This window comes from Culex pipiens, chromosome 2, assembly GCF_016801865.2.
Source record: "Culex pipiens pallens isolate TS chromosome 2, TS_CPP_V2, whole genome shotgun sequence".
NCBI lineage: Eukaryota > Metazoa > Arthropoda > Insecta > Diptera > Culicidae > Culex > Culex pipiens.
In genome coordinates this window covers 97520761-97546780 of record NC_068938.1, presented here as the reverse complement: position 1 = coordinate 97546780, position 26020 = coordinate 97520761, and the positions used below count along the sequence as shown (strand labels likewise).

The 26020-nt window shown below is 34.2% G+C and overlaps 1 protein-coding gene across 1 annotated transcript; it reads right to left on the bottom strand.

Moving 5' to 3' along the window:
- Nucleotides 1-45: 45 nt before the first annotated feature.
- On the bottom strand, nt 46-25089 carry LOC120416609 (uncharacterized). Its single transcript, XM_039578409.2, has 2 exons — nt 24592-25089; nt 46-185 (listed from the first exon to the last, which is right to left on the bottom strand). The coding sequence occupies exons 1-2, from the start codon at nt 24835-24837 to the stop codon at nt 99-101; spliced, it is 333 nt and encodes a 110-aa protein (XP_039434343.1). The 5' UTR covers nt 24838-25089; the 3' UTR covers nt 46-98.
- Between the last annotated feature and the right edge of the window lie 931 nt (nt 25090-26020).

Here is a 26020-nt window from a genome sequence, read left to right as displayed (position 1 = left end):
AGTTTTGCGTTTCTCCAAACGTGGCTTTGTGTCAGCAGTGTGTTTAAATGTGTACTTGTGCCTGCCACCCTTGAAGAAGTCAAATTTGGCACCCCTTTTTACACAAACACACGCTTATTCTGACTAATATTATGAGAGTGCCGGCAGCAGCAAAGCAAATAAACTGAATCAGCAAACACACTAACCTATGGAAAAAAAAGAAAAAGAAGAAAAGAGCAGAGAAAATCGCATGAGACACTAACGCTGGATGGTTGGTTGGTTGGCGGTGGAAATTCTTATGTTGAAACAGTAGTTGGTGGCTGGCTGGCTGGCTGGGAGGACCGGTTGAGGAAAATTTAATGAAAATATGCTTAGACGTTGTCTAGCCTGCTTTTATTAATAACTGCAGGCTGCGGTGGTATCCTATCACGCCGAGACTGTGTGTGTGAGCAAATTGCTGTGGTCGTGCTATCATGACAAATGTGACATTAGCCTTAATTTTTCAACCAAAAATATCTTGGCAAATATTGGTCCTATTTTAAATGTCAAACAGCCTCGAATTGAAAAAAAAAGGATTCCAAAAGTTACCTATTCAAAACGTTTTGCTTTATTCTGAATGGCCAAAGAAGCCATTTTGTGTCATTGGCTCACCCATAGAAGGCTTCAACTTTTAAAGGAATTTTTGATCGATTTGGTGTCTAGGGCAAAGTTTTAGGTATTGATGAGGACTATCCATAAAATAGGTACACGGAATTTGTTTTGCGATTTTTACCTTAAAAAACAATTTCCTAAAATCTTCATTTTTTAATTTTTTTCATGTGATTTAGAAGACAAAACCACAATTTTTGAAGCTATTGAGCAATGCCGCCGAATTATGATTTTTTTTAAACTGTGTTTTTTTTTGGAAAACTGTAAGTTTTACTCAAAAACTTGTTTAAAAAACACATATTTTTGAAAAAAAAATGAATCGGTGGTTTTTTTCCACGATTTTTTATGGCTCAATAAATGCGGTTTTTGTTCCCTTAAACACATTTTTAAAATACGGATTTTAAGAAATTATGTGTTTTGTATAAAAAGATATCGGCATTTTTTTTAGAGAACCATTTTTTTCTAAATATTCCTCCAATACCTATAATTTTCCCGGAGACACAAAATCAATCAAAAAATCCTTCAAAAGTTACAGATTTTCGAATTAAATATATGAGGATTTTTTTTAAACGTTTTCGCAAATTGACATTTCATTGATGTTCAAAGAAGGTTGAAAGTTAGGTACACGGAAAAATTCCCGGTTTTTGAATTTCACTTTATACGCAAACGCATTTCTTTTTACTATTTTCGTTATTTTTTATATGATAAGAAGACCAAATAAAGCATTTTTAAGCTAGAGTTATTAATATATGAAACATTTGTGAAATTTTCCGATCTTTTCGAAAACAATATTTTCAAAATTTTTAAACCAAGACAAACATTTTAAAAGGGCGTAATATTGAATGTTTGGCCCTTTTGAAATGTTAGTCTTGATTTTAAAATTTTGAAAATATTGTTTTCGAAAAGATCGGAAAATTTCACAAATGTTTCATATATTAACATTGAAAATCGGACCATTAGTTGCTGAGATATCGACATTAAAAAATGGTGGGCTGTTTGGGTGAGACTTGGAAAACATTAATTTTCCATTAATTTTCCTGTTTTTAAATCTTTGCATTGCAATAACTCAGCAACTAAAGGTCGTATCAACAAAGTCCGAAGAAGCAAAATATAAAGAATTTTCTCAGCTTTTCAAACATATTTTTTCCAAAAGTGTGCAAACATGTGCACTAATTTAAAAAAATGAAAAACTGCTACTATTTTCAAAAAAGTCACCTAAATATGGGTTTAACATGAAAACGGTGCACTTTATCAAAATTACACTGAAGTACTTTTTGATTGCAAATTTGATTTTACATCGAAAAATGAAGTTGAAAAATTTTTGCGACCGATATTTCGATTTTTTTTAAAAATTAGTATTTATTAAAAAAAATATAACTCGGTCAATGATTTTTTGCACAACCTGGAAATTTCCGAAAAGTTGGCATTTTATATCCTCTAAAACATATCAAAAAAGAATAAAAAAAAATAAAAATAATATTTTTTTGCAAATCGAGTTTTAGTGATAAAAAGTTAAATTAAAAAATCACCAATTTTTTTTACCGTGTATCATTTTTTTCCAGTGTAGTCCGTATATATACCTACAGCTTTGCCGAAGACACCAAATCGATCAAAAAATTCCTTCAAAAGATACAGATTTTTGAATTTTCACATATCATTTTTGTATGGACAGTAGGGTGCCCAGAAAAAATGACCCCCTGCTCCACAAGCGGAAAACGGTTTTTTGGGTTATTTTAAGCATCTGTGTAAATTTTGAGCGACATTGGATGAGATTAACCCATTGATACCCGAGCCTGAAGTTGGTGAAAAAAATGATTTTCATACAAAAATGACTTTTTAAAATCGCTAATAACTTTTCAGGATCGAGTTTTACAGCTTTGGTATGTTCTACAAAGTTGTAGAGCATTAAATTTTCAATAAGAATCTCACTCTTGGGAATATTTGGATAGAAGTAGCGCACCCTGCAGACCAAACCGTAATAAAAATTGAATTTTCTATACATTTTTTCGATTTTTCCCATACAAACTTCACCTCCGAGTATCAATGGGTAAATGATGACCGATTTTGCTCATATTTGGCACAGAGTCCTAAAATAGGTCAAGGAACAATATTCAGCTTGTGGAGCGAGGTTTTGAAAAAAAGTCCCATATTCTGGGCACCCTAATGGACAGCTGCCAAATTTGTATGGAAAATTATATGGACAAACTAATGATGCAAAATGGCTTCTTTGGGCATACCGAAGGCACCAAAAAAGTTTCAGTCGGATTAAAAAATACAAAAATTAAAATTCTAAAAAAAAGACCGATTTCGTAGAGAATTGCTCACATTAAACAAGTCACACACTAAAATTTTCTAAAATTTTAAGAGTTTTGTAGAAAGTTAATGTTAATCATCAGTTTAAAATCACAAAAAAACGTGACACGATACCACAACCCCAACTTAACGCAAACGGACCAAGGAGGCACGCTATCTCTTGTGCTGGATGATGTTGCACGTTATGCTGCATGAACTATGAGCTTGCCTGAGGTGATTTCGTCGCCAAGCGCCGCCGTTTGCGACTTGTGGAAAGTTGTGTGTGTGGTGAATGTTATCGCACGGTTTTCACACACCATCACACATACAAGGAGAATTGAGCCCGGATTATGTGATTGTGGAGCTTGCGGAACAGGTAATCTGGAAGGGATTACGGGTTTGCGAGCGAGCGGTTGAAGATTTGTTCTACTGATTTGAGTGATTATCGTGCTTAACGTTTTCACTAATTATGATCCGGGAGAAATTGAAACTAATCTTTGCTGTTTTTTTAAGACATTATATTGCACACTTCTCTTGATAACTTCTGAGTATTTTTTAGATCAATTGTACAATATGACATGTATTTGTCCAGAAAATGTTGCAGTTCCTCATTTTTAATCATATTTTAAAGAGCTGGTGTAAATATTAATTACGATTTTCTGCAAGAACACACAACATGCTCAACTTATGGCATAAAATTACATGCGCATCAATTTGTTTGTTTTCATTAGTGGCGAACCGTATTTAATTTGCGTTAAATTATGTACAAATTTGCGGTCAAATTTCTCACGTATACGAGGTGTGAGCCATGTTACCGAGGTGCAACATTACTGTAGGTATAATATGGTAATGAAAACCAATTATTTATCAACAAAATATGGCACCCCGTTATTTATCGCACATTGTGGGAGGACTACAAATAATGAAGCATAAATTTGCTTAGCGGCATTGGAGTTGGCCAACAAATTGCATTTTAATCAAAGATTTGTATGTTTGTTTGAAATGCTCAAAACATCCAAGTTTAAACAGCTCTTTTTCTGAGAGTTTAGAAATTATAAGTTAATGAAAATAATTTCTGCAACAGTCCTTCAACGTCGCACGCCTGTTTAGCTGAACGAAATTAATATTCTGTCAGTGGTTCAACGATTGCTTTGGTCCGAAATCAAACCACTGTCTGTCCTTGTGGTTACGTTTCTGCAGCAATAATTTGTCGAAAATGTCGGAGGGAAATTTTGTCGTCTTATTGAAATGTAAATGGTGTTTTGAGACAGTAAAATCAAATTCTTACTCAAATTTAATCAAACGACAGAATTGTAAACTACCAAAATGTTAAACTTTTCAACTTAGACTTCCACTCTTTTCCCTAAATCAGCTGTGAAAATTTGACAAATTCCCAACGCGACTCGGATGTCGGGTGCACGTGAAAATTTTGGCAAACATGCCCCCTTAATTATCGAACACAAGATCGCTCCCCTTTCTGCGATGGAGAGTTTCTGGCAAATGATGTTGATTTTTACTGTTTCAGTGATGTAACGGACAGATTTGCCGCACAACAAACACAAACGACTGGTACGGCAAGGTGGTACTGCAAACGGTCTTGGTTTGGTTTAAAATTGAAATTATTAAGGTGAAGCTGATTACGAAAATTTACAAAAAAAATCAAAGAAGGTCTATGAAGTAAAAATTTCAAAATGCAACTTGTTTTGAAGTTATTTTTTGTAATTTTTTTACAGAAATAAAAGTAATTAATATTTAAAATTCAATTTCTTACAAGAAGCCCACCATGTGTCATCTGGGAGCCTCCTGACAGTCGACTAGTGCAAGTAAATGAAATTATAATGCTGTTACGCCCATTGCGAACCGGGGATTTTCTCGATCGTGGTCGTGAATGGTAGAAAACGCCATGAGACAACTGTAAATATATGGATGCGCCAGGTGGCAACGGTCGTGGTGAATTTCACTGATTTATGCAGATCGCCCATCATTGCCTGAGAGTGCATCGGACACCATCAATAGAGGGAACATGTGAAAAGCGAGATGCAGCGTGTCTGTTATTAATAATGAGATCGTAAAAGTAAGCTAATGTGAGCCGAAATCCGACAAATCTTTGTAAAAGGGGACAACTCTACACTTTATGATAATTTGATAAATTATTGTTTTGCAATTTTTGTATTTTTTGTAATTTTTGTAATCTTTGTATTTTTTGTAATTTTTGTATTTTTTGTAATTTTTGTAATCTTTGTATTTTTTGTAATTTTTGTAATTTTTGTAATTTTTGTAATTTTTGTAATTTTTGTAATTTTTGTAATTTTTGTAATTTTTGTAATTTTTGTAATTTTTGTAATTTTTGTAATTTTTGTAATTTTTGTAATTTTTGTAATTTTTGTAATTTTTGTAATTTTTGTAATTTTTGTAATTTTTTGTAATTTTTGTAATTTTTGTAATTTTTGTAATTTTTGTAATTTTTGTAATTTTTGTAATTTTTGTAATTTTTGTAATTTTTGTAATTTTTGTAATTTTTGTAATTTTTGTAATTTTTGTAATTTTTGTAATTTTTGTAATTTTTGTAATTTTTGTAATTTTTTGTAATTTTTGTAATTTTTGTAATTTTTGTAATTTTTGTAATTTTTGTAATTTTTGTAATTTTTGTAATTTTTGTAATTTTTGTAATTTTTGTAATTTTTGTAATTTTTGTAATTTTTGTAATTTTTGTAATTTTTGTAATTTTTGTAATTTTTGTAATTTTTGTAATTTTTGTAATTTTTGTAATTTTTGTAATTTTTGTAATTTTTGTAATTTTTGTAATTTTTGTAATTTTTGTAATTTTTGTAATTTTTGTAATTTTTGTAATTTTTGTAATTTTTGTAATTTTTGTAATTTTTGTAATTTTTGTAATTTTTGTAATTTTTGTAATTTTTGTAATTTTTGTAATTTTTGTAATTTTTGTAATTTTTGTAATTTTTGTAATTTTTGTAATTTTTGTAATTTTTGTAATTTTTGTAATTTTTGTAATTTTTGTAATTTTTGTAATTTTTGTAATTTTTGTAATTTTTGTAATTTTTGTAATTTTTGTAATTTTTGTAATTTTTGTAATTTTTGTAATTTTTGTAATTTTTGTAATTTTTGTAATTTTTGTAATTTTTGTAATTTTTGTAATTTTTGTAATTTTTGTAATTTTTGTAATTTTTGTAATTTTTGTAATTTTTGTAATTTTTGTAATTTTTGTAATTTTTGTAATTTTTGTAATTTTTGTAATTTTTGTAATTTTTGTAATTTTTGTAATTTTTGTAATTTTTGTAATTTTTGTAATTTTTGTAATTTTTGTAATTTTTGTAATTTTTGTAATTTTTGTAATTTTTGTAATTTTCGTAATTTTTGTAATTTTTGTAATTTTTGTAATTTTTGTAATATTTGTATTTTTTGTAATTTTTGTAATTTTTGTAATTTTTGTAATTTTTGTAATTTTTGTAATTTTTGTAATTTTTGTAATTTTTGTTATTTTTGTAATTTTTGTAATTTTTTTAATTTTTGTAATTTTTGTAATTTTTGTAATTTTTATAATTTTGGTAATTTTTGTAATTTTTGTAATTTTTGTAATTTTTGTAATTTTTGTAATTTTTGTAATTTTTGTAATTTTTGTAATTTTTGTAATTTTTGTAATTTTTGTAATTTTTGTAATTTTTGTAATTTTTGTAATTTTTGTAATTTTTGTAATTTTTGTAATTTTTGTAATTTTTGTAATTTTTGTAATTTTTGTAATTTTTGTAATTTTTGTAATTTTTGTAATTTTTGTAATTTTTGTAATTTTTGTAATTTTTGTAATTTTTGTAATTTTTGTAATTTTTGGAATTTTCGTAGTTTTTGGAATTTTTGTAATTTTTGTATTTTTTTTTGTAATTTTTGTAATTTTTGTATTTTTTATTATTTTTTTTATTTTTGTAATCTTTTTTATTTTTTTGATTTTCTTGTATTAAAAAAAAATTCCACGTGTTTGAGTTAAAGTCAATGTTCCATTTTTGTATGTGTCCATTTTTGTTCATTTCTTTAAAAAATATTTGATAAACAGAAAATTCAGGGTTTAATGAGTAGCACTTAGAATAAAAACCTTGAATCTCTATACAATGTTAGGTTGAATGATGGATCCGAATATACTTTTCTTACAAATTAGAATGATTTGGTTTTAAAAAGTGGAAAATTATGTTTACAATTAAAATAAAATGATATCGCTCTATAGTAAAAAATGTGAAAAACAAACATCCAATTTCAAAATGACTGTAAAAACATGAAAAAACTATGAACTAGATGAAACGTAGAATGATAGGAGGTGGTAGAGTAAGCCAAATACTATCAGAAACAAACATAAACTAAACAAAAACTAAAAAAAAAAACGAACAAAAAATTACAAAAATTGCAAATTAAAATATAAAAAATTAAATAAGAAAATTATAAAACAAGAGCAAGAGTTTTCATAGAACAAAAGTTGCTCAAAATGACAGAAAAAATAATAAATAAATAAAAATGTGGGCAGTACAGGGATAAGTTACGGCGTTTTCAACTCGTGGTCTCAATATGGCGCTGCTTTCTCGTTTCACCTTAATATCACTTAACCATGCTCAAAATCAATATTTTGAACTCATTTTTCAAATACAAAATCACAAAAATTACGTCCAAAATAAACCAATCTCCCCGCTCAGCTCGAGGAAGGCTCCCCGTCAAAACTAAAAGCTCGTTATGGTCGCACGCAATTAAAACGCAAAAAAATCAAAAGGCTCCGCGAGCCGGCATCGACCGTTCATATTCGCAGTCAGCGAAGTTGGCTGCTGATGGCAACATTTATGCGACCGACCTTGGACATTTGCATTAGCGGCCAGCTGCTGCCTGCCTGTATGGGAAACTGTTGCATTAAAACCCAAACCAAACTGATGCTGAACCATGTCGAGACCACCGAGTTCTGACTGCCTTTATGACAACTTCTCGTGACGTGAGCTTAGCACTTTTTTTTTGCTGTGCTGCCAGGTTCTCACAGCTGGTTCTGCTGTAACGGCGACTAAACCAGAAATAATATTTCAGATTCTGTGACTGTGCTAAATTTCCAGGCGAAACTTCAAAAAATAAAGCTTTTGTGGAACTTTTAAAACTCGCCGACGTGCCATCCAAGCAATGATGTTATGAAAATTAAGAATTCAAAATTCGTAACTTCGCGTGGAACTGCACATCTGTCCACGGTCCGCGAATCAAGATGACCAGATGAGCGTTTCTCGACCCATGTCGCGACGCCATAGCCAACCACCGTCGTGTGACATTCAAGTTACGAGATCAGGGAGAACTGGTGTGCATATAGCTCAAACAGCAGTGTAACTCGATGCATCGTGGTGTTGGGTCTGGCAGTTGTAGTTGCAGTTCTGCCCGCAACAACTGCAGCTGCAGCGATAAAAAAAGCGCGTGCACTAATTGTGATGCTAATTGGATGCTGCATTCAGCTGGGTGGTTTTCGGTAGACGGATCAAAGCAATGTCTAGCGAAGTTGAGGGATAGCAGGAAGTAAAGTATAGTAAACTTTATTTTATTTTAAAAAAAGTTTGCTACTTGTTATGATATGATCTAATTATTCTTATTGATTTTAATATGAGTCAAGGAAAAGTCCTCGAAGTCTGTTATTTGATTGCGAATCATAAGAAATAATTCACATCAAGAATCCTAACCTTATAACTCGCAATTCTAATAGCATGTAATGTAATAATTTGCAACAACTATAAAAAAAAACTTTTTTTTTTCATTCTAATTGTTTCATAGCATGCAAGCGAGCCCCTCGTGCAATGGTGTCACCAACTATTTTTTATAATTTTTAGCTCGGGTTTCACACGCACTCATATAACCAGAAACCCCGACCAGGACAAGGGTGCTGTTTTGATCGATGGATCGGGTGCAACCTTTGGACCAAAATGTAAAAATGTAAAATGTCAATCAGCTGCACGCAAAGGGCGACACCAAGTGGACCATGTCACGATTTGTGCGTTTTTTTCCTGTTTGAAAAAGTTCAGTTGAATGCATTTTAAAAGTAATCAAAGCTCAGAACGTGATATTTGCGTGAAATTTCGTAAAATAAACCAAAAATACATATCCATTCAAACTCCATTTCGCAAGTAAATCTCACACTAATGGGCGTTTACATCTGTTTTTATTATCACCTGAAACCAGAGGGGGAGGTCAAACCTAAATCTAACAAAGCGTTGCCCTCGACGCGTGGTCACCAGGCGAGTGAACCTGGCACCCGCAATCAATTCGTTAAGGATTGCATCTTTCTGCATCGATGCACTTTCCCGTGACCATGGGTAACCTCGTGCTTCATGGGGGAGCGGGAGCGAGCAGGTGGCATGCGGGTGGAGGTGACCGAAAAGGGCGAGCCCCACATATTGTGCTCTCTGACACACCAGTTAACCTGGTTGAAGTGGGAGAAACACTGTTAAAAAAAAGTAGATGGCTTTTAAAGAGTATGAAACATTTAAGACCTCTAAATTTTCGGAAAACTACTTTTCTATGGATTCCGTGATTTAGGTAAAATTTAGCACACACTTATGTCAAAAGAAGAACTTTGATTTGATGTCTTCAGCAAAGTTATAAGTACTGATTTAATGTATGTCCAAAATGACAAATGTATTCTTAAATTGCAATTTATGTCTATAAACAAGTGCTTAATGAAAACATGAAAACAGTATCATTTATTTAATTAACCAGCTTATCAAAACTATTCCGGAATAAATCTCGTAGTTTTTAACACAAAAAAATATTTTTAGCAGGACATTCCGTACTCGAAAATCCAAAACCCTGATTATCTGAAGATTTGTTCACCCCACATTCTATTATCCGAGAGTTTCCAAATTATTCCTGTTCGCATAAATGCTTTTGAAAAAATCTATTTTTTCCGAATTCAAATGTGAATTCAGCGACCTAACATTAATTGGGCTCGATTTATTGGTTGCCTAATACATTACAAAAAAATTTAACAATCCCAATGCCACCGTTTTGGTCGCCATCTTAGATTACGCACATAAGAATTTCGTGATTTAATTACAGTCCAGACTCGATTATCCGAAGTCTCGACTATCCAAAGTTTCGACTATCCGAAGTGAAATTTTGCCAAGGACTTCGAATAATCGAGTCTGGATTGTATCCGAAAAATACTTCGAGGGCAATGACCCAGATATAAGGATAAATTGTTAATTGTAACTTCTTAAAATAAGTTTATGCTCAGCCCATTTCCCAAAACTTTATCAAGTCCTGCTCATGATGTGAAAAATGTAAAAACAACAAAAATATAACTGAAATAAGAATAAATTATTAAGAAAGAGTGGTTAAAATATCAGAAATGGTACAGAAACAAGAATTTAGAAAATGCAAAACAAAAACAAAGAATGTAAAAATTTCAAAAAAACATTATAAAACAAGAAAAGAAAACTTAATATCAACAGAAATAGTCACAGAAATGTTACAGAAACAAAAGAAAATATATTAAAAAGCCAATTAAATACTATAAAAAATGTTCAAACTCAGTCTTAAACTGTTTTTTTTTGCAATTCCGTCGTGAAACTACTTACTTTTCCTGTCATTCTTGAACGACGAAATAGCCTACTTTTCTGTACCAAAAATAACAGAATCGAATAGCAACACATTTCAAAATAAATGCTGAAAAGTTCTACTTTTCAGCATTGAAATGGGTGCTGAAAAGTTGAACTTTTCAGCACTTGTTTCGAAAAGTAACACTTTTCAGCATTTTTTTGATTTGAACGATTTATTGACAAAATACATGAAAATTCGACTTAAAATTTCACTCAATGGGTGTTTTTCGAAATTGCAAAAAATGTTGTATGGAACTCGTTGCAAAACTTGATTTTTTCAGCACTCGTCGTATTTATCCAACTCGGTGAACCTCGTTGGATAAATGTACGACTCGTGCTGAAAAAATCCTCTTTTGGCAACTTGTTGCATAAACTACTATTTGAGAACTGGTCATGTTTGAAAGAATGGGAAAACTAACAAAAAAATAAAATAAGCATAAATAAATTATTTTAAGGAATTAAAAAATATATTTTCAGTGAAAATTAAAAATTTTACTTTTTATAAAATTATAGCTATTTCAATGAATCTGCAATTATGTTATCTTAATTGCCAAATAAACAAATTATTTGGAAAGAATACAAAAAATAAAATAAAAATATGCTTGCAAATTTGTAAAGTACTGCTTATTTTTGAACTTATTAAAACATTACAAAAAAAATGGTTAAATTATTTGAATAATTTTTCAGATGATCGAATTAAGACATTTCTTATATTCTCATTTTCCACTTGTTTTCTTTACGAATTTATGTTTTCGATCCTTTGGCATTGACCCTTTTGTCCTTTTTTCGCTTAAATTCAGTAAAGTTTCACTGAAGTCTCATAAATAATTTTTTTTAAGAAAACGATTCAGCAATTGAGATTTTACTGAATTCTCAGTTAATTGATATTTGTCATTTTGACAAATGATTGACTGAAATTGTATTGCTATAAATTCAGTAACATCCTTTTGTCAGTTTGACAGTTCGTTTGCTAAAGATTCAGCAATCGTTGCTGGTTTTCAGTCATTATGATTTGATTTTTATGCCATTTTATGCCAACCCTTAAAAAAACTCTCGATAGAAGCAGATAGGAATTGAACCTAAGAACATTCGCTTACAAAGCGAACATCGTAACAATTCAGCCACGACTGCCCCCGATTTTATTTCTTTGCCGAATATAAGCAAAAGTGGTGTGTTTTCTGAATTGCATTGAGTAAATTTTTTGCTGAAGTTGCAAATCAAAATTTTATATGTACAGTATGTAAAAAACGTATTTACACCCCTTGGGAACTATGCACGTTTTGTGATGAAACATGCAAACAATTTAAGGTGAAGCCGTTGATCATTTTCGAAGAAAATTAGTCATCACTATAAAAAAATGTGTTTTAAATTCAGTTTAACGAATTTCAGCACCAAAAGGATTCAGCATGTGCCGGTTGTTGCCTTCTTGAAGTCACTGAAGGAATTTTTGATCTAAATCAATTGTGCTTCAAAATTTATATAATTTTGTGGCACAGTCATTGACGTCCTAGTTGGCAATCATTGATTAATGACGATTTCCATAACTTGACAAGGAATGGGATAATCGTTACCAAAAGAAATCAGCATGTGTAGGGCACTATTCTAAACAACTTGGTGAAGGAATATTGTCAAAATATTGAAAGCGACGCAAAATTTATACCTTTGAAGGAGAAATCATGACAATGATGGAAGTCTTCACGTTAAAGTTTGACAGAAACCTAGTACTACGTTTTGTTCGAAAAAATTTGCCGAACATTTTGCTTCAAAAAGCTCATGCAAAATTGATTCCTGTAAAAAGTTCTATAACAAATACTATTACTGTTGAAATAAACACGCGAAGATCAAGCAAAACATCTTGTTTATAAACACAAAAGTCAATTCGACATTGACAGTTCAATTAGGTTTACACAGTCCGTTGAATTAGGTCAACACATGAAAATACAAAACATTTATAGGGTTCCGGCTAGGGCCAGTGCAACCAGTTCTAACAGAATGTTATTCTTATGAAGTGTTGCTAGTTGAATTAATAACCATCGATAACGTACATAGTACAGCTTTAGTTGTAAGATACACCGAGAAATAAAGACGATAAGTTGTATCAAACAAACACAAATCTTATCAATTACAAAAATCAAAAAAGGTGCATAAAAAGTTTGCACACCTTTGAAAATTAACATAAACAAAGTTATTTGTTGGCAAATCACCATGAATCCAGTCTTCCGACTCCAAATAGGCATCCTTGACTGACTAAAAAATAATTTGGATTGAAAATAAAGTTTACTAACTACTTAGTATAAAACTTTATATAACTCTTTAAATTCTATACAAAACTTATCTTAACTTAATTTTGCAAACTTATAATTTATCTAAATGTCAATATATTACCATAGAGTTGCTAAATTAACATTTTGGATTGGAGATAAAACCGTTTTGGGGGTCTTTCTATCGATAGAATTGATTTTTCGTTGGAATTTCGTATCAACCCGGAATAATGTCGTTGGAAAATTCAAACCGGTCCACGATTCACACGATTCGTAAAACATTATTTATGGAATTTCAGAATGTTTAGAGATTTATATTCTAAAAAAATAAAATAAACTTTTATCAGTTTTTTTTTCATGCCCCCACCCCACCTGTCCCCACCTCTCAATCGCGACATGTAATTATGTAATTACGCGTCAGTAAACACGCCAAGCCGCGGAGGGGACAGCCGCTGGAGGCCCCTCGTGGGACAATCGCCTCGACGCCGCCGCGGGTCACCATCACGACCGATGGCGATGGTTTTGTTCTACCACCACACATTTAGTTTGTGCTTTGAAACCATCTCTTTGTGTAACAATGCAAGATTAATTGCCGAATAAAAGCGCAACCATTGTTGGTAATTGGACGAATAAGTGCACGCGATACATCTCGCGCTCGCTCTCTCTTTCTCGCTTGTTTTGTTTCATTTGGCAAATCTGTCACTTTGCTGTGACCTTACGACTCTTGTTGATGGACCCCTCTCGAAGGGTGTCAATAAATCGATAGCGGTGTGCTCTCTTATACTAACTGACATTTTGGTAGTTGCGAGAAAATCGATTTTTAAACTTTGAATTACTGTTTCTGGAAAACTATTCGACAAACAATTGTTCTAACAATTTTAAAGTATGCACCTGACATTACTTAAAGACATTGTGAAATATAAAAACTTTTGAAATGCTAGAAAAATTTTGGCAGAGAAAATACGAAAAAAAATCATGCTTGCAATTGGCACAAGTGTGCTTTGGGAGGTAATTTGTATGAGCTAGCACAAACGTGCACAGGGCTTTGGTACAAAAGCGTGAAAGTAATTTTATTGTTAAAACAGTTCAAATTAGTTGTTTCAATGTTATTTTTCACGAGTTGGTTAATTTAAGCGTAAGAAAAACATTTTGTATCAAAACTTTTTTCAAACACTTATTTTAGTTTGAATTTGGTAGGAAAATTAACCTTTTGAAAAAATTAGCATTTAAATCAAAATTTTTGTATGAAAAAATTAGTGAAATTATATTTTTTATGAATATAATTGTAAAACCATCCATAATACATCAACTATGACGAATACTGAATGATGTATTCCTTAAAACATAAGAAAATGATGTTGTAAAAACTTTTAGCTAGTTTATTTTATTTCAATTATATCATACGACCTTTCAAAAACGAATGGTATCCAAGGCACAAACCGTTATTTAGATTTATGGTGAATTGCAGTTGGAACAAGTGTGTCTCATGCAATGGAATCGACGAATGTATTGAATAGAACAAATGTGCCTCAAACAAATTAAATACGTAATATTTTTAAGTATGGACGACCCATACAGTTGTGCCAAGTGTGCACATCAACTATGGGAGATGTTGTTACGTAGTTTTTTGCATGGACGACCCCTGCAGTTGAGCTAAGAGTGCACAACGACTTGAAGAATATGAAATTTTGCCTTTTAGGTTGGGCTAAGTGAGTAATGGGTTGAGGAAAAATGTTGTTACGTCGTTTTTTTTTGCAAGGACGACCCCTGCAGTTGTGCTAAGAGTGCACAACGACTTGAAGAATATTAAATTGGACTTTTAGGTTGGGCTAAGTGGGTAATGGGTTGAGGAAAAATGTTGTTACGTTGTTTTTTTTACCTGGACGACCCCTGCAGTTGTGCTAAGAGTGCACAACGACTTGAAGAATGTTAAAATTTGCCTTTTAGGTTGGGCTGAGTGGGTAATAGGTTGGGGAAAAATGTTGTTACGTCGTTTTTTTTGCCTGGACGACCCCTACAGTTGAGCTAAGAGTGCACAACGGCATGAAGAATGTTTCAAACTGGGCTTTTGGGTTAGGCTAATTGGGAAATGGGTTGGGGAAAATTGTTTTTTTTGCATGGACGACCCCTGCAGTTGAGCTAAGAGTGCACAACGACTTGAAGAATGTAAAAATTTGCCTTTTAGGTTGGGCTAAGTGGGTAATGGGTTGAGGAAAAATGTTGTTACGTCGTTTTTTTTTTGCATGGACGACCCCTGCAGTTGTGCTAAGAGTGCACAACGACTTGAAGAATATTAAATTGGACTTTTAGGTTGGACTAAGTGGGTAATAGGTTTGGGAAAAATGTTGTTACGTCGTTTTTTTTGTATGGACGACCCCTGCAGTTGAGCTAAGAGTGCACAACGACTTGAAGAATATTAAATTGGACTTTTGGGTTGGGCTAAGTGGGTAATGGGTTGAGAAAAATGTTGTTACGTCGTTTTTGTTTTTACCTGGACGACCCCTGCAGTTGTGCTAAGAGTGCACAACGATTTGAAGAATATTAAATTGGACTTTTAGGTCGGGCTGAGTGGGTAATGGGTTGGGGAAAAATGTTGTTACGTCGTTTTTTTTGCATGGACGACCCCTGCAGTTGAGCTAGGAGTGCACAACGACTTGTAGAATGTTAAAATTTGCCTTTTTGGTTGGGCTAAATGGGTAATGGGTTGGGGAAAAATGTTGTTACGTCGTATGAGCTTTATTGTGCAGGAAACATGTAAGCAAAGTTTCGGCTACGTAACAACATTTTACAAGTGGGTTCCAACCCAAAAGTCCACTCTCAGCTTAACTGCAGGGTTCGTTTATGCAAAAAAAAATACTACGTACCGTAAGTAGGGGTGACACTGGGTCTGGGGGGGTGAGATTGAGTCAAAGTATTTTTTTACGGATTTTACCATTTCTCAGGTGCGTCTCTATGACTCTAAATTCTGTTAAAAAATACCATATTATATGGTATAGTAGCCCAACTCAAAAGTCCAATTTGAAACATTATTCATGTCGTTGTGCACGCTTAGCTAAACTTTAGGGGTCATCCATGCAAAAAAAACGACGTAACAACAATTTTCCCCAACTCATTGCCCGCTTAGCCCAACCCAAAAGTCCAATTTGAAACATTCTTCATGTCGTTGTGCACTCCTAGCTCACCTACAGGGGTCGTCCATGCAAAAAAAAAAACGACGTAACAACATTTTCCTCCAACCCATTACCCTCTTAGCCCAACCCAAAAGCCCAATTTTATATTCTTCAAGTGGTTGTGCACTCCTAGCACAACTGCAGGGGTCGTCCATGCAAAAAAAACGACGTAACAACATTTTTCTCCAACCCATTACCCACTTAGTCCAACCCAAAGGTCCAATTTGAAACATTCTTCAAGTCGTTGTGCACTCCTAACACAACTGAAGGGGTCGTCCATGCAAAAAAAACGACGTAACAATAATTTTCTCCAACCCAATGCCCACTTAGCCCAACCCAAAAGTCCAGTTTGAAATATTTTTCAAGTCGTTGTGCACTCCTAGCACATCTGAAGGGGTCGTCCAGGCCAAAAAAATGACGTAACAACTATTTTCCCCAACCCATTTCCCACTAAGCCTAACCCAAAAGTCCAATTTGAAACATTCTTCAAGTCGTTGTGCACTCTTAGCTCAACTGAAGGGGTCGTCCATGAAAAAAAAACGACGTAACATTATTTTTCCCCAACCCATTACTCACTTAGCCCAAACTAAAAGTCAAATTTTAACATTCTTCAAGTCGTTGTGCACTCTTAGCACAACTGTAGGGGTCGTCCATGAAAAAAAACGACGTAACAACATTTTTCCCCAACCCATTACCCACTTAGCCTAACCCAAAAGTCTAATTTGAAACATTTTTCAAATCGTTGTGCACTCCTAGCTCACGTACAGGGGTCGTCCATGCAAAAAAACGACGTAACAATAATTTTCCCCAACCCATTGCCCATTTAGCTCAACCCAAAAGGCCAATTTGAAACATTCTTCAAGTCGTTGTGCAACTGCAGGGGTCGTCCATGCAAAGAAAACTACGTAACAACATTTTAAACTAACCTACAGAACCTAAATACACTAATCCTAATCAATGGGTCGTCCAAACAAAAAAAAACTACTCCACTAAACCATTTTAACACACTACACCTAACTGATAATTCCTTCTCGCTTCCAAATGTGCACACTTGTGCTATTTGCCTTCCAAAATAGTGCTCCATAATATTGCTCAAACTAGTAAGGACACCTGGCAATTTACCATAATATTATAGTGTAATCGTAATTTTATGGATTTGCGTGTTTTCAAAAGGTCAAGCCATGATGAAAAATAAGAGAGCACATCCATGATGCGTTCGAAAATGTCAGTTAGTACAAATGGTTGCAAGGCGATATCTCCGCTTAGGAAACGAATTTTTCAGATCTGTTAGAAGCGTTTTGTAGGGAATTTAATTAGCTAAAAGATGACATCATTGACTCATTTTGGCCCAATTTTCAGTTAGAACATTAGAGCACACCGCTATCGAAATGCAGGCTCGCGCTAAATGAGATGTGGTTAATCTGTTGAATGAGTGCATTGTTTTACAACCGTCATTTCCATTAATGCTAAAACAAACAGTATTAGTAGAGGAGAGTGAGAAAATGAGGTTTGAATGCTCGGTAAGTCACAAAAGCTGTGACTTGTTTGGCGTCAGTTGATTGAACCGCAATTAAGGGTAAATTGCGATAAATGGCATTAAAAGCTTTGTAAGTGCTAAGTAGGAGATTATTGTCATTTTAGTGTCACATTGTCGTTGGACATTTTTATATTAAACTAAGAAATCATCAAAGTTACAAAATAGCAAAAAAAAATATAGTTTTCCTTACTATCAAACTTAAATTTCTAAACTTACTACATTCTGCCATGGAGAATTACGAAAAACCCTAAGTCAATTAAGCCGATCCATTACACACTTTTCACGAAAACAACTGACAATTAACCCCGCTTCAACGTCAGGCCACCGAAGTAACAAGAGCGACACCCATCACGGAATTTCAAGCTAACAAACGAAAATGTATCAATCAGTGTCATTCCGCGGGCAAAGTTGACACCATCCTCCCTGCTCGGAGGGTCGTTTTCTAGTCAAATTATAGTTCTGAGCTCTGTGCGCGCGGAAACTATTTTGCGTGCCAAAAATTTCGCGCTCAAAAATATTTCGTCACTCAACTTGACTTGGATGACAGAAGAGGGATCCAGTTTCGAAGCTGTTTCGATGGTGTGCATTTTCCAAAATTAACGCGATTTCGAAGATAATTCCTAAATTAGCTTCCCTACTCACCCGTTCAGCTAATCTGGCTTAAGTAAACTGGTGTAACCAGAAAATGAAATATTAGCCCAAAATTTTCCGCTACTTTCGGTTCGTCGTCTGGGGCTAATTAATCATCTGACTTTTCGCAACGACGACACGTCAACACACACACACGCGCTCGCTAAGTAGAGTAAATGTTACAGCTATTCTATTGTAGCTGGCTTGGTTAGAGCTAGTGTTTGTTTAGGACGTGTGTGTGTGTATGACACAGTCTTACAACATTGTTGTCTCAGTTCAACAACCAAACTTTATCGTCATGTAAGGGAAAGTGGGGATTCTTGATCCCAGCAAATTATTTTAAATTAAATCATCAAAAAAATGCAACAATAAAAACCACAGGAAAAAAGACAGTTTAATCTCTCACAACCAAACCACGTTTCTCAACGAACTTTGGTATAAATAAATGACCTAAATCATTTTCCAGAAGAGCTAATCCATTTTAAAAAAAGTATTATTGGGTTGATAGATTTTTGTTATTGGGTCAGTCCACATTTGGAAAAATAAAGCTATGATTAAAATTAAAAGCGAAAAAAGCGTAGAAAAATAATCAAAAGAGAACTAAAAAATATGAATTACAAAATGGCAGAAAGAACTGACAAAATCAACATTTTTAGTTTTTGTATTACTTTTGGGGCCATTCACAGATGACGTAGCATTTTAGGGGGAGAGGGGGATGGGTCGATAGTGAATATTTCAAACTCTTTGGGGATTTTCGACCCCTCAAGTTTTTTCGCGAATTTAAACCCTTTTTGAATGTTGGGGTTGATTTGAAAAAAAAACCTTTTTTGACAGATGAGAAATTTGTAAAAAAGTTTAGTTTTCCAAATCTAGTCTTTCAAAAATTAACAAAAGGTTCATTTTATTACGAGCAATTCCATGTCAAATCGGGAATCGGTTGTACAGGACCCTCTCCGATTTCTATGAAACTTTGAAGACATGTTATGTAAGCCATTTTTTGTATATATGAAGCCAGTTTCACTCGATAATGACATTTGGAAAGGGCCTAAGTGTTTTAATTATTTTTTGTAATTCGGAATTTAAATATCGCTGTATCTCGAAGCTGTTGCATCGTATCAAAAGTGGTTAAAGACAAACTTGTTGGAAATTTGACGGACTTTCCGAAAAAAATCAACTGAAAGAAAAAAAACACGCCACTTTTATGAGATTTTTTTTTTATTTTTAAGTTTAAAAGTCAAATTTGAAAGTGATCCTAAGATGTTAAAAAAAGATTCACGAAAAATGCAGGATGGAGCAACTCAACTAAAAAAATACAAAAATCATTTACTGCAATTGTTTTTTTTTTCAGTGCTCAAAATTTTCAAAAACAGAAAACGGGAATCGATTTTCCAGACAATTTTACATAGCAGTCTCAATATTGACTACTGTCCTTAGTCCAATCCTTGTGAAGTTACAGCGGTTTTAAAAATAAAAATGTTGAAAAAATTGGTTTTTCGATGATTTTTGACAATTTCTATATGACAGACTTGATTTTTCAGTCTCATAAATATTTTTCTCTGAAAGCTCGTCCAATTTAAATTGTAAAAAAATGCGATAATTTGATTTAGAGTAACTGAATTTTCCTTAATGTCCTAAACTGACTACTTAGCCGAAGAAACCAAATCGGTTCCAAGAAAATGATTTTATAATATTTATAGGGGTGATTCTCGTATTCGACCTAAATTCCGTCCAATTTTCAAATTCTTTCTATTTAAACTTTCTTTTTGGAAATGTTTTGGATATACACTTGATTGAGCTTTTTTTTTTGCTTAAAATGGGTTGAAAACGTTTTTTAAGAAGCTGTCATCATGCTGCCAATGTGCTGATATGCCAACATTAGGTGCCCGATGGAATAACATGCCGTTCCTCTTAACACGCATTTAGAATGGAAAATTACAAAAATTACATAAAGATGAGAACACGAATTTCATGAAAAAATCAGGATTGTGGAGTCGAGTAGCTTCTGAATCTACTCCGACTCTGACTCCGATTCCAGTTTTCCAAAATTTGCCAAATTAAACTTCAAAGATTTAAGATACATTACAGCTTTTTAAGCAAAAAAGCAATTTTTGGTTTTAACCTAAAATGACTCTTTTATTATAAAATGGAAAAATGTTTGATATTTACTTCAGATAGGCGTTTACTAATATTCCTTCCGTTCCCTAAAGGATAGCTTGGACCCGGCGAGGACCCCCTTATGCCCTGGGCTGTATTACACACTCATCAAAAGATGAAGACATGGTATCTCCCGTGTTGGATTATTGTTCCGGATGAGGGTCTAACACAACCACACCAAACAGTGGGATAAGCGTTGTGGAGCCATCCGTGGATAGGGCGTCCTAAAATGCTAATGCTAATGCTCAATGGAAAAAAAATTGAAATTATACGAAAAAAGTATTAGGCTTCATTCTCTTTCAAATTTGTGGATTCTATTTTTTATTTGCATATTCAAAAAGTTAAAAAAAAACCATTAAAAAATAGTATTGCTTTTATATTTTTAACTTAGGTAGGAAACGAAAACAAAATAATGTTCGAGAACAAATTCCTTGATTCAAATGAAATAACAAACATAGCAAAACTCGACATTTTTTAAGTTGATGTAAGCCAACGCCTCACTTTCGTTAAGGTTTTGGTGACAGAATTGAATTTTAGAAAATTTCCAGCCAATAAAAAAAATTGTAAATTTCTAGTATAAATTGTATGAAATCTTCTTAAATAACTCACATATTATATCAGCACTTCCCCACGAAAACAGCATGATTCGAAAAAAAAGTTCCCCGATCGGGCTCAAAATTTTGCTGGGGGTTTCTTGGCCAAAATAATTAGACCCTTAATTTTTTTTGTTTGGCCATTAGGGTGACCTACGCCGTGTTAGGGTGGTCCGAAAAATGGCCATTTTCGTCGATTTTTGCAAAAACCACATTTTTCAAAAAATCATAACTTCGCATCATTTCAACCGTTTGAGCTGTCTTATACGCAAATGAAAGGTGATAAGTTGGCCTTTCAAAGAAAAATAGTAAGAAGTTTTTAAAATCTAGCCTTACATATGGAAAGGTCAAATGAAAACTTAAAATGCTCTTTTGAAGGTCTCAGGACCAAAGAGCCTATGTCTGAAAATATTTTTATCGGATTCCTCGGAAAATTTTACATAACTTATCAGAAAATAGTAAAGTTATGTTTTCAATATTCCGAGATATGATTTTTTGAAAATAAAAACTGAGTTTTTCAACGCGCCGCGCGCAAAAACGGAAAAATGACGAAAACGGGAAAAAATCGACTTTTTTCACTAAAACTGCGATAACGTTCCTATAAATGTTTTGGCATCAAAATTTTCGTAATAAAAAAATAGTATTTCTCAATAATGTTAATACTGTAATATCATCAATGCACTTTCCTGTATAAGGATTGCAAACGTTATGAGTCGAATGAAAACAATAATAGATATAATTTCCATCAAAAGGACTCCCATATCTCCCCTTTACTGTTGCACCGCATCTTGGTTTACGAGCATAAAACTTAAGAATTCTTGCACTGTTTACTCGTCTCAGTGTGGTTGTGTGCAAATCTAGCTGATGAGCCAGAACAAATCATAATTAGTCACCAGGGTTAATTTGTCACCGTGTTTAACTTCTCTAGTAGATGCGCTCCGAGAACGAGGCGTCTGCTTTGGATTAGTTGTCAAAATATTAAATCTCACTGGGGAAAGAAAACTTCACCGTGGTGTTCAATTTCACCTAACGCACACCTTAAACTTGGAAATCTCTTTGGCTCATTGCAACTGGAGCAGAACGTCAAAAAATGCGGTGTTCATTAAATTAACATTTTGCTAATTAGTCAAAATTCGAACGATACATGGCCGTGGAAATAATTGGAAATTTTATCTCGCCAAGGTGCGTCTAATTTTACTTGTGGAGCAAGAAATACGAGAAGTCTATTTCTGGGTAGGATCGAAAGGGTTTTTCTAATAATTAAGATATTTAAAAAGCAATCGACTCTAGCACAAAAACGCACTGATCAGTCTGAGTACGTTCCGAGCAGTTATTTTCTGAAATATTGTTCCAACCCAGCTGACGAGAAAATTTCACAATCTATGCCAAGCTAAAAACAAACGACGTCAAGGAACATTTCCCACTCCTACATGTTCATGACCACACATACGTCGTACGGGGTTCTTGCGCAAGAACAGAAAGCAATAATTAAGCGCTCATTAATTCTGTACAACTTCATTTTTCGTGTCGATGTTGCTACTTGAAGTGGGAGAAAGGCCTCCGTTTTCGTCATTTGTTAAACATTTTCGCGGAAATGTTCTTGCCCCTTTCTTTGAAGCTCACGCACTGAACCTGTTCAGCTATGAACTTCAAGTCATCGCTGAGGGTGTAGAGTCTACGATGTCAATGAAGAAAGTTTTTTCGCATAATTAATCGTGTAATTATGAATCTTGAAAAGGCTCTGGGCTCAGTGCTGGAAAAGTTCACTTTTTACACTGTCGTCACTGTGAAATTTCATGGAAATGTTCACATAAAAACTCTTATAAAAATGTATTTAAATGATTATTGTTGTAGTACATTTCATGAAGATGACTGTCAAAAAAATGTTTTTTATGACGAACTAAGCGAATAACTTCACCCCTGGCTGGAAGTAATCAGTAATGTACTAGGCGTTAACATTTCTTCGCAAAAAAGAAAGAAAATTCTCAGCTATAACAACCCCTCAGAAAGTGGCGTTGACACGCATTTTGCGCTTGTATGCGTTACACAAACGGTGATTGATCACTTGAGCATGAAAAAGGCAGGTTACTTGTTCGAAACGGGATGTGTGACTATGTTTAGTACGTTGTGTTAGCATAGCCGAAGCATGGATGATGAATGGTTTCAACGAGGTTGCCAATGGAAAATATTACTTTACAGATTTAAACGTTATATTCGAAGATTTCATGAATCAAAGAATCAAAGAATCAAAGAATCAAAGAATCAAAGAATCAAAGAATCAAAGCTCAAATTTATTTTTTCACATTTTCAAAATGCATATTTTTGAAATGATTCATTTAAAAGAACGTTCCACATTATGGTTACCTAAAATCACAAATGCATTAACAAATCCCAAAAAGACCATTAATTAGCCACTGTTTATCTCGTTCAACGATACATTTGCCCCCAGCGTGAAACCGATAATATTTCACCAATATTTACTGCCCACGAGTACCAAGACAAATGACTTCTAAACAAAACCTCGTGCAATTGTTATTATTATCCTATTACGCCCACCGTACTCCCAAAAACATTCCAAGGCCCCCACCCAATTTTTCAAACCACAAACAAATCGTCGAACAAAGAAAAAAAATCACCCAAATTTCCCACCGCATGTTATCGTTTCTTACTTCCTTTCAGTTTTGTTGAAAATAACCGGGCAATGTTTTATTTTATTTTCAATTGTTATTGTTATTGCGACATGTGTGCCGCTCCTGAATGGGTGGGTTGAGGTCCCCAAAAATAACAATCGAAAAAGATGGAAACCTGTTGAAAAACATGTTTGTCCCCCGTTTTATGACATGTTTCGTTTTTTGACAGATTCAGTCACATTTGAGGTCGGCTGACGGGATTTTTGATGATATCTGTGATTTAGGTTAATTAGACAGATGCTTCAAAAATTGTAGCCGTTTTTCTATCCAATTTAGTACTGGGATTATTGCTGTTTTGCAGCAGTGCGGCAAATTAATGTCAGAGTTTCGGTGTAAGAAAAATGTAACAATAGTTTTCTATGGTCAAAACCTTTAAAGATTGAGTTGAGTACTGCATTATCAATCTCATCACTTCCCTCTAATGATTCTTGGTAACATCAAAAAACTCGCTGACACCCTTTCTAATTCACCACATAAACACCACATCGTACGAGCTTGTTTTGTCACATATCGAACCCATCTTGGAGATCCATCACAGATTTACGGCCATCAAGCAGCTTAATTACCTCCGTCTTCCTCTCTGGGCTGGCCAGCCGAACCAGATGTGCCGTTCGTGCTCTTTTGAAACAACTTTGGGAAATGCAACCGAGGAAAACTTTTCGACGAGCGGCAAAAAGGAACGATTTTACGGCTTTCGAGGTCCATAACAATAAACCTATTTTCCCGTTACGCACATGGCATAAAGGCAAGCTTGTTTTTCCTCACAAAAGAGGAAATTCTCTCTCGAAAACGTATAAATATAATTAAGGTTTTAATTAGAAAACCAAATTGACGCACGACCTCCCCACCGGGATGAGGACACGTGCTCCCCCTCCCAAATTGACCATCCACCGATTGAAGAACCTTTTGCGGTCAAAATGCCAGATGGGATTCTCAAGTGATTCTCGTAAAATCTTAAAACCAACCAACAATGTTGCTTTGAGGCAAAAACCACAACCATTGAGCGGCTCCCTGAACCTACCTCTTCCTCGGTCGGCTCAAAGAAATCCTCGAACCAGACGACCTGCTCCTCGGCATCCTCTTCTTTCGGTTGGGGCGTATGACACCTGACCAGCACCACGATGTTCTCCTCGTCCACCGTGCGGTACGAACCGTGCTGGGTGACAACGTTGCGACGCCTGGTCGACGGAACCCGTGCCACCGGAGGTACGCCACCGTCCTCGACGGCAACGCTACCGGCCTCAATGTTGGTAAAGTTATCCTCCATCGTCGTAAAGTTATCAATCAAAGCAACCTACAAATTGGCACTTTGTAGCGATTGTTGAGCTCACAAACTCACTGAGCGCGTAATTTCACGAGAAATTCACTGTAAATTTACACCAATCACTGGAACTAGCACTTCCTCACAGCAAATCACTTCTCTTCTCACACCTACTCACCAATAATCTTTAGTAAATCACTACTAAAACCGCGCAAAACCACTAACCACTGAAGGAAAACCCGGCGAATTGTCGCGTGTGTTATCCGAACCACTGGGATGTAAACATAAACAAGAAGGGGGGGCTGCTTTATCGATCCAAACACGTGAGAGAGTGTCGCACGCGGTGTTTGACAGTTCTCTGCGGATTCCCGGAGAGAGAGCGCGTGCAGAATGAGGCGTTACGGTTTGCTAGAGAGTTGAAACGCGATGCGTTACGGTTTATACGATTGGTGAAATCTTTCACGGTGGCGCGAAAGTGGTTTTCTGAAGCACGTGGTACTAGAGAGCCTAGTGGGTAGTTTTGGTTATGTTCGTGCTTGTCGCAGCATCAAGGAAAAACTACAAGTTTTTCAAACATTAAATTTGAATGACTTTGGGTGTTTGAAAATTCTCCCAGAACATTTTATTTCCCTATGTAGGTCGCTACGTGGTACTGGTTAAGTTTATAATACATTCCACGTAAAGTTTCACTGAATTTTCATCAACTCAAATTTCAGCAAACGTTTTTATAATTTAGATTTAACTGACAATTGGGTCCTAGAATGAAGCTTAGATTGCTGATATTATTGTTTACATATACACTGATATAAGCGTTATCATTTTTCTGAGTACAATGACCCTTTGTACGACCACAAAGAGTTTAAAATGGATTTTTAAATCAATTTGGAAAAATTAACCTCGCGGTCCTTCTTGACAGAAAAGTTCCTACTTGATAGCTCGTTCCAAGGGGACCATAGTTGATCCATCGAAAAAATGTTGTCTTGTCAATATTTTTTTTGCATTAAAAAGGAAAAAAGTGATCAGAATTGGTTTTTAATCGTGTTTTTTTACCGTTGTACATAAAAATTGACAAGGGGTTTAGTACCCAATTGTTACTTTGGCAGATAGATTACTGAAATTTCAGTAAAATTGTTGTAATAACAACTGAAATTTCCTATTGTCCTATCCCTCGCCCAAACCAGATCAAAAT

Coding starts and splice junctions, on each gene's coding strand:
- LOC120416609 (XM_039578409.2), bottom strand. CDS start 24,837: ATGGAGGATAACTTTACCAACATTGAGGCCGGTAGCGTTGCCGTCGAG. Junction 186..24,591: donor TTGAGCCGACCGAGGAAGAG/GTAGGTTCAGGG, acceptor TTTTTTCCATAG/GTTAGTGTGTTTGCTGATTC.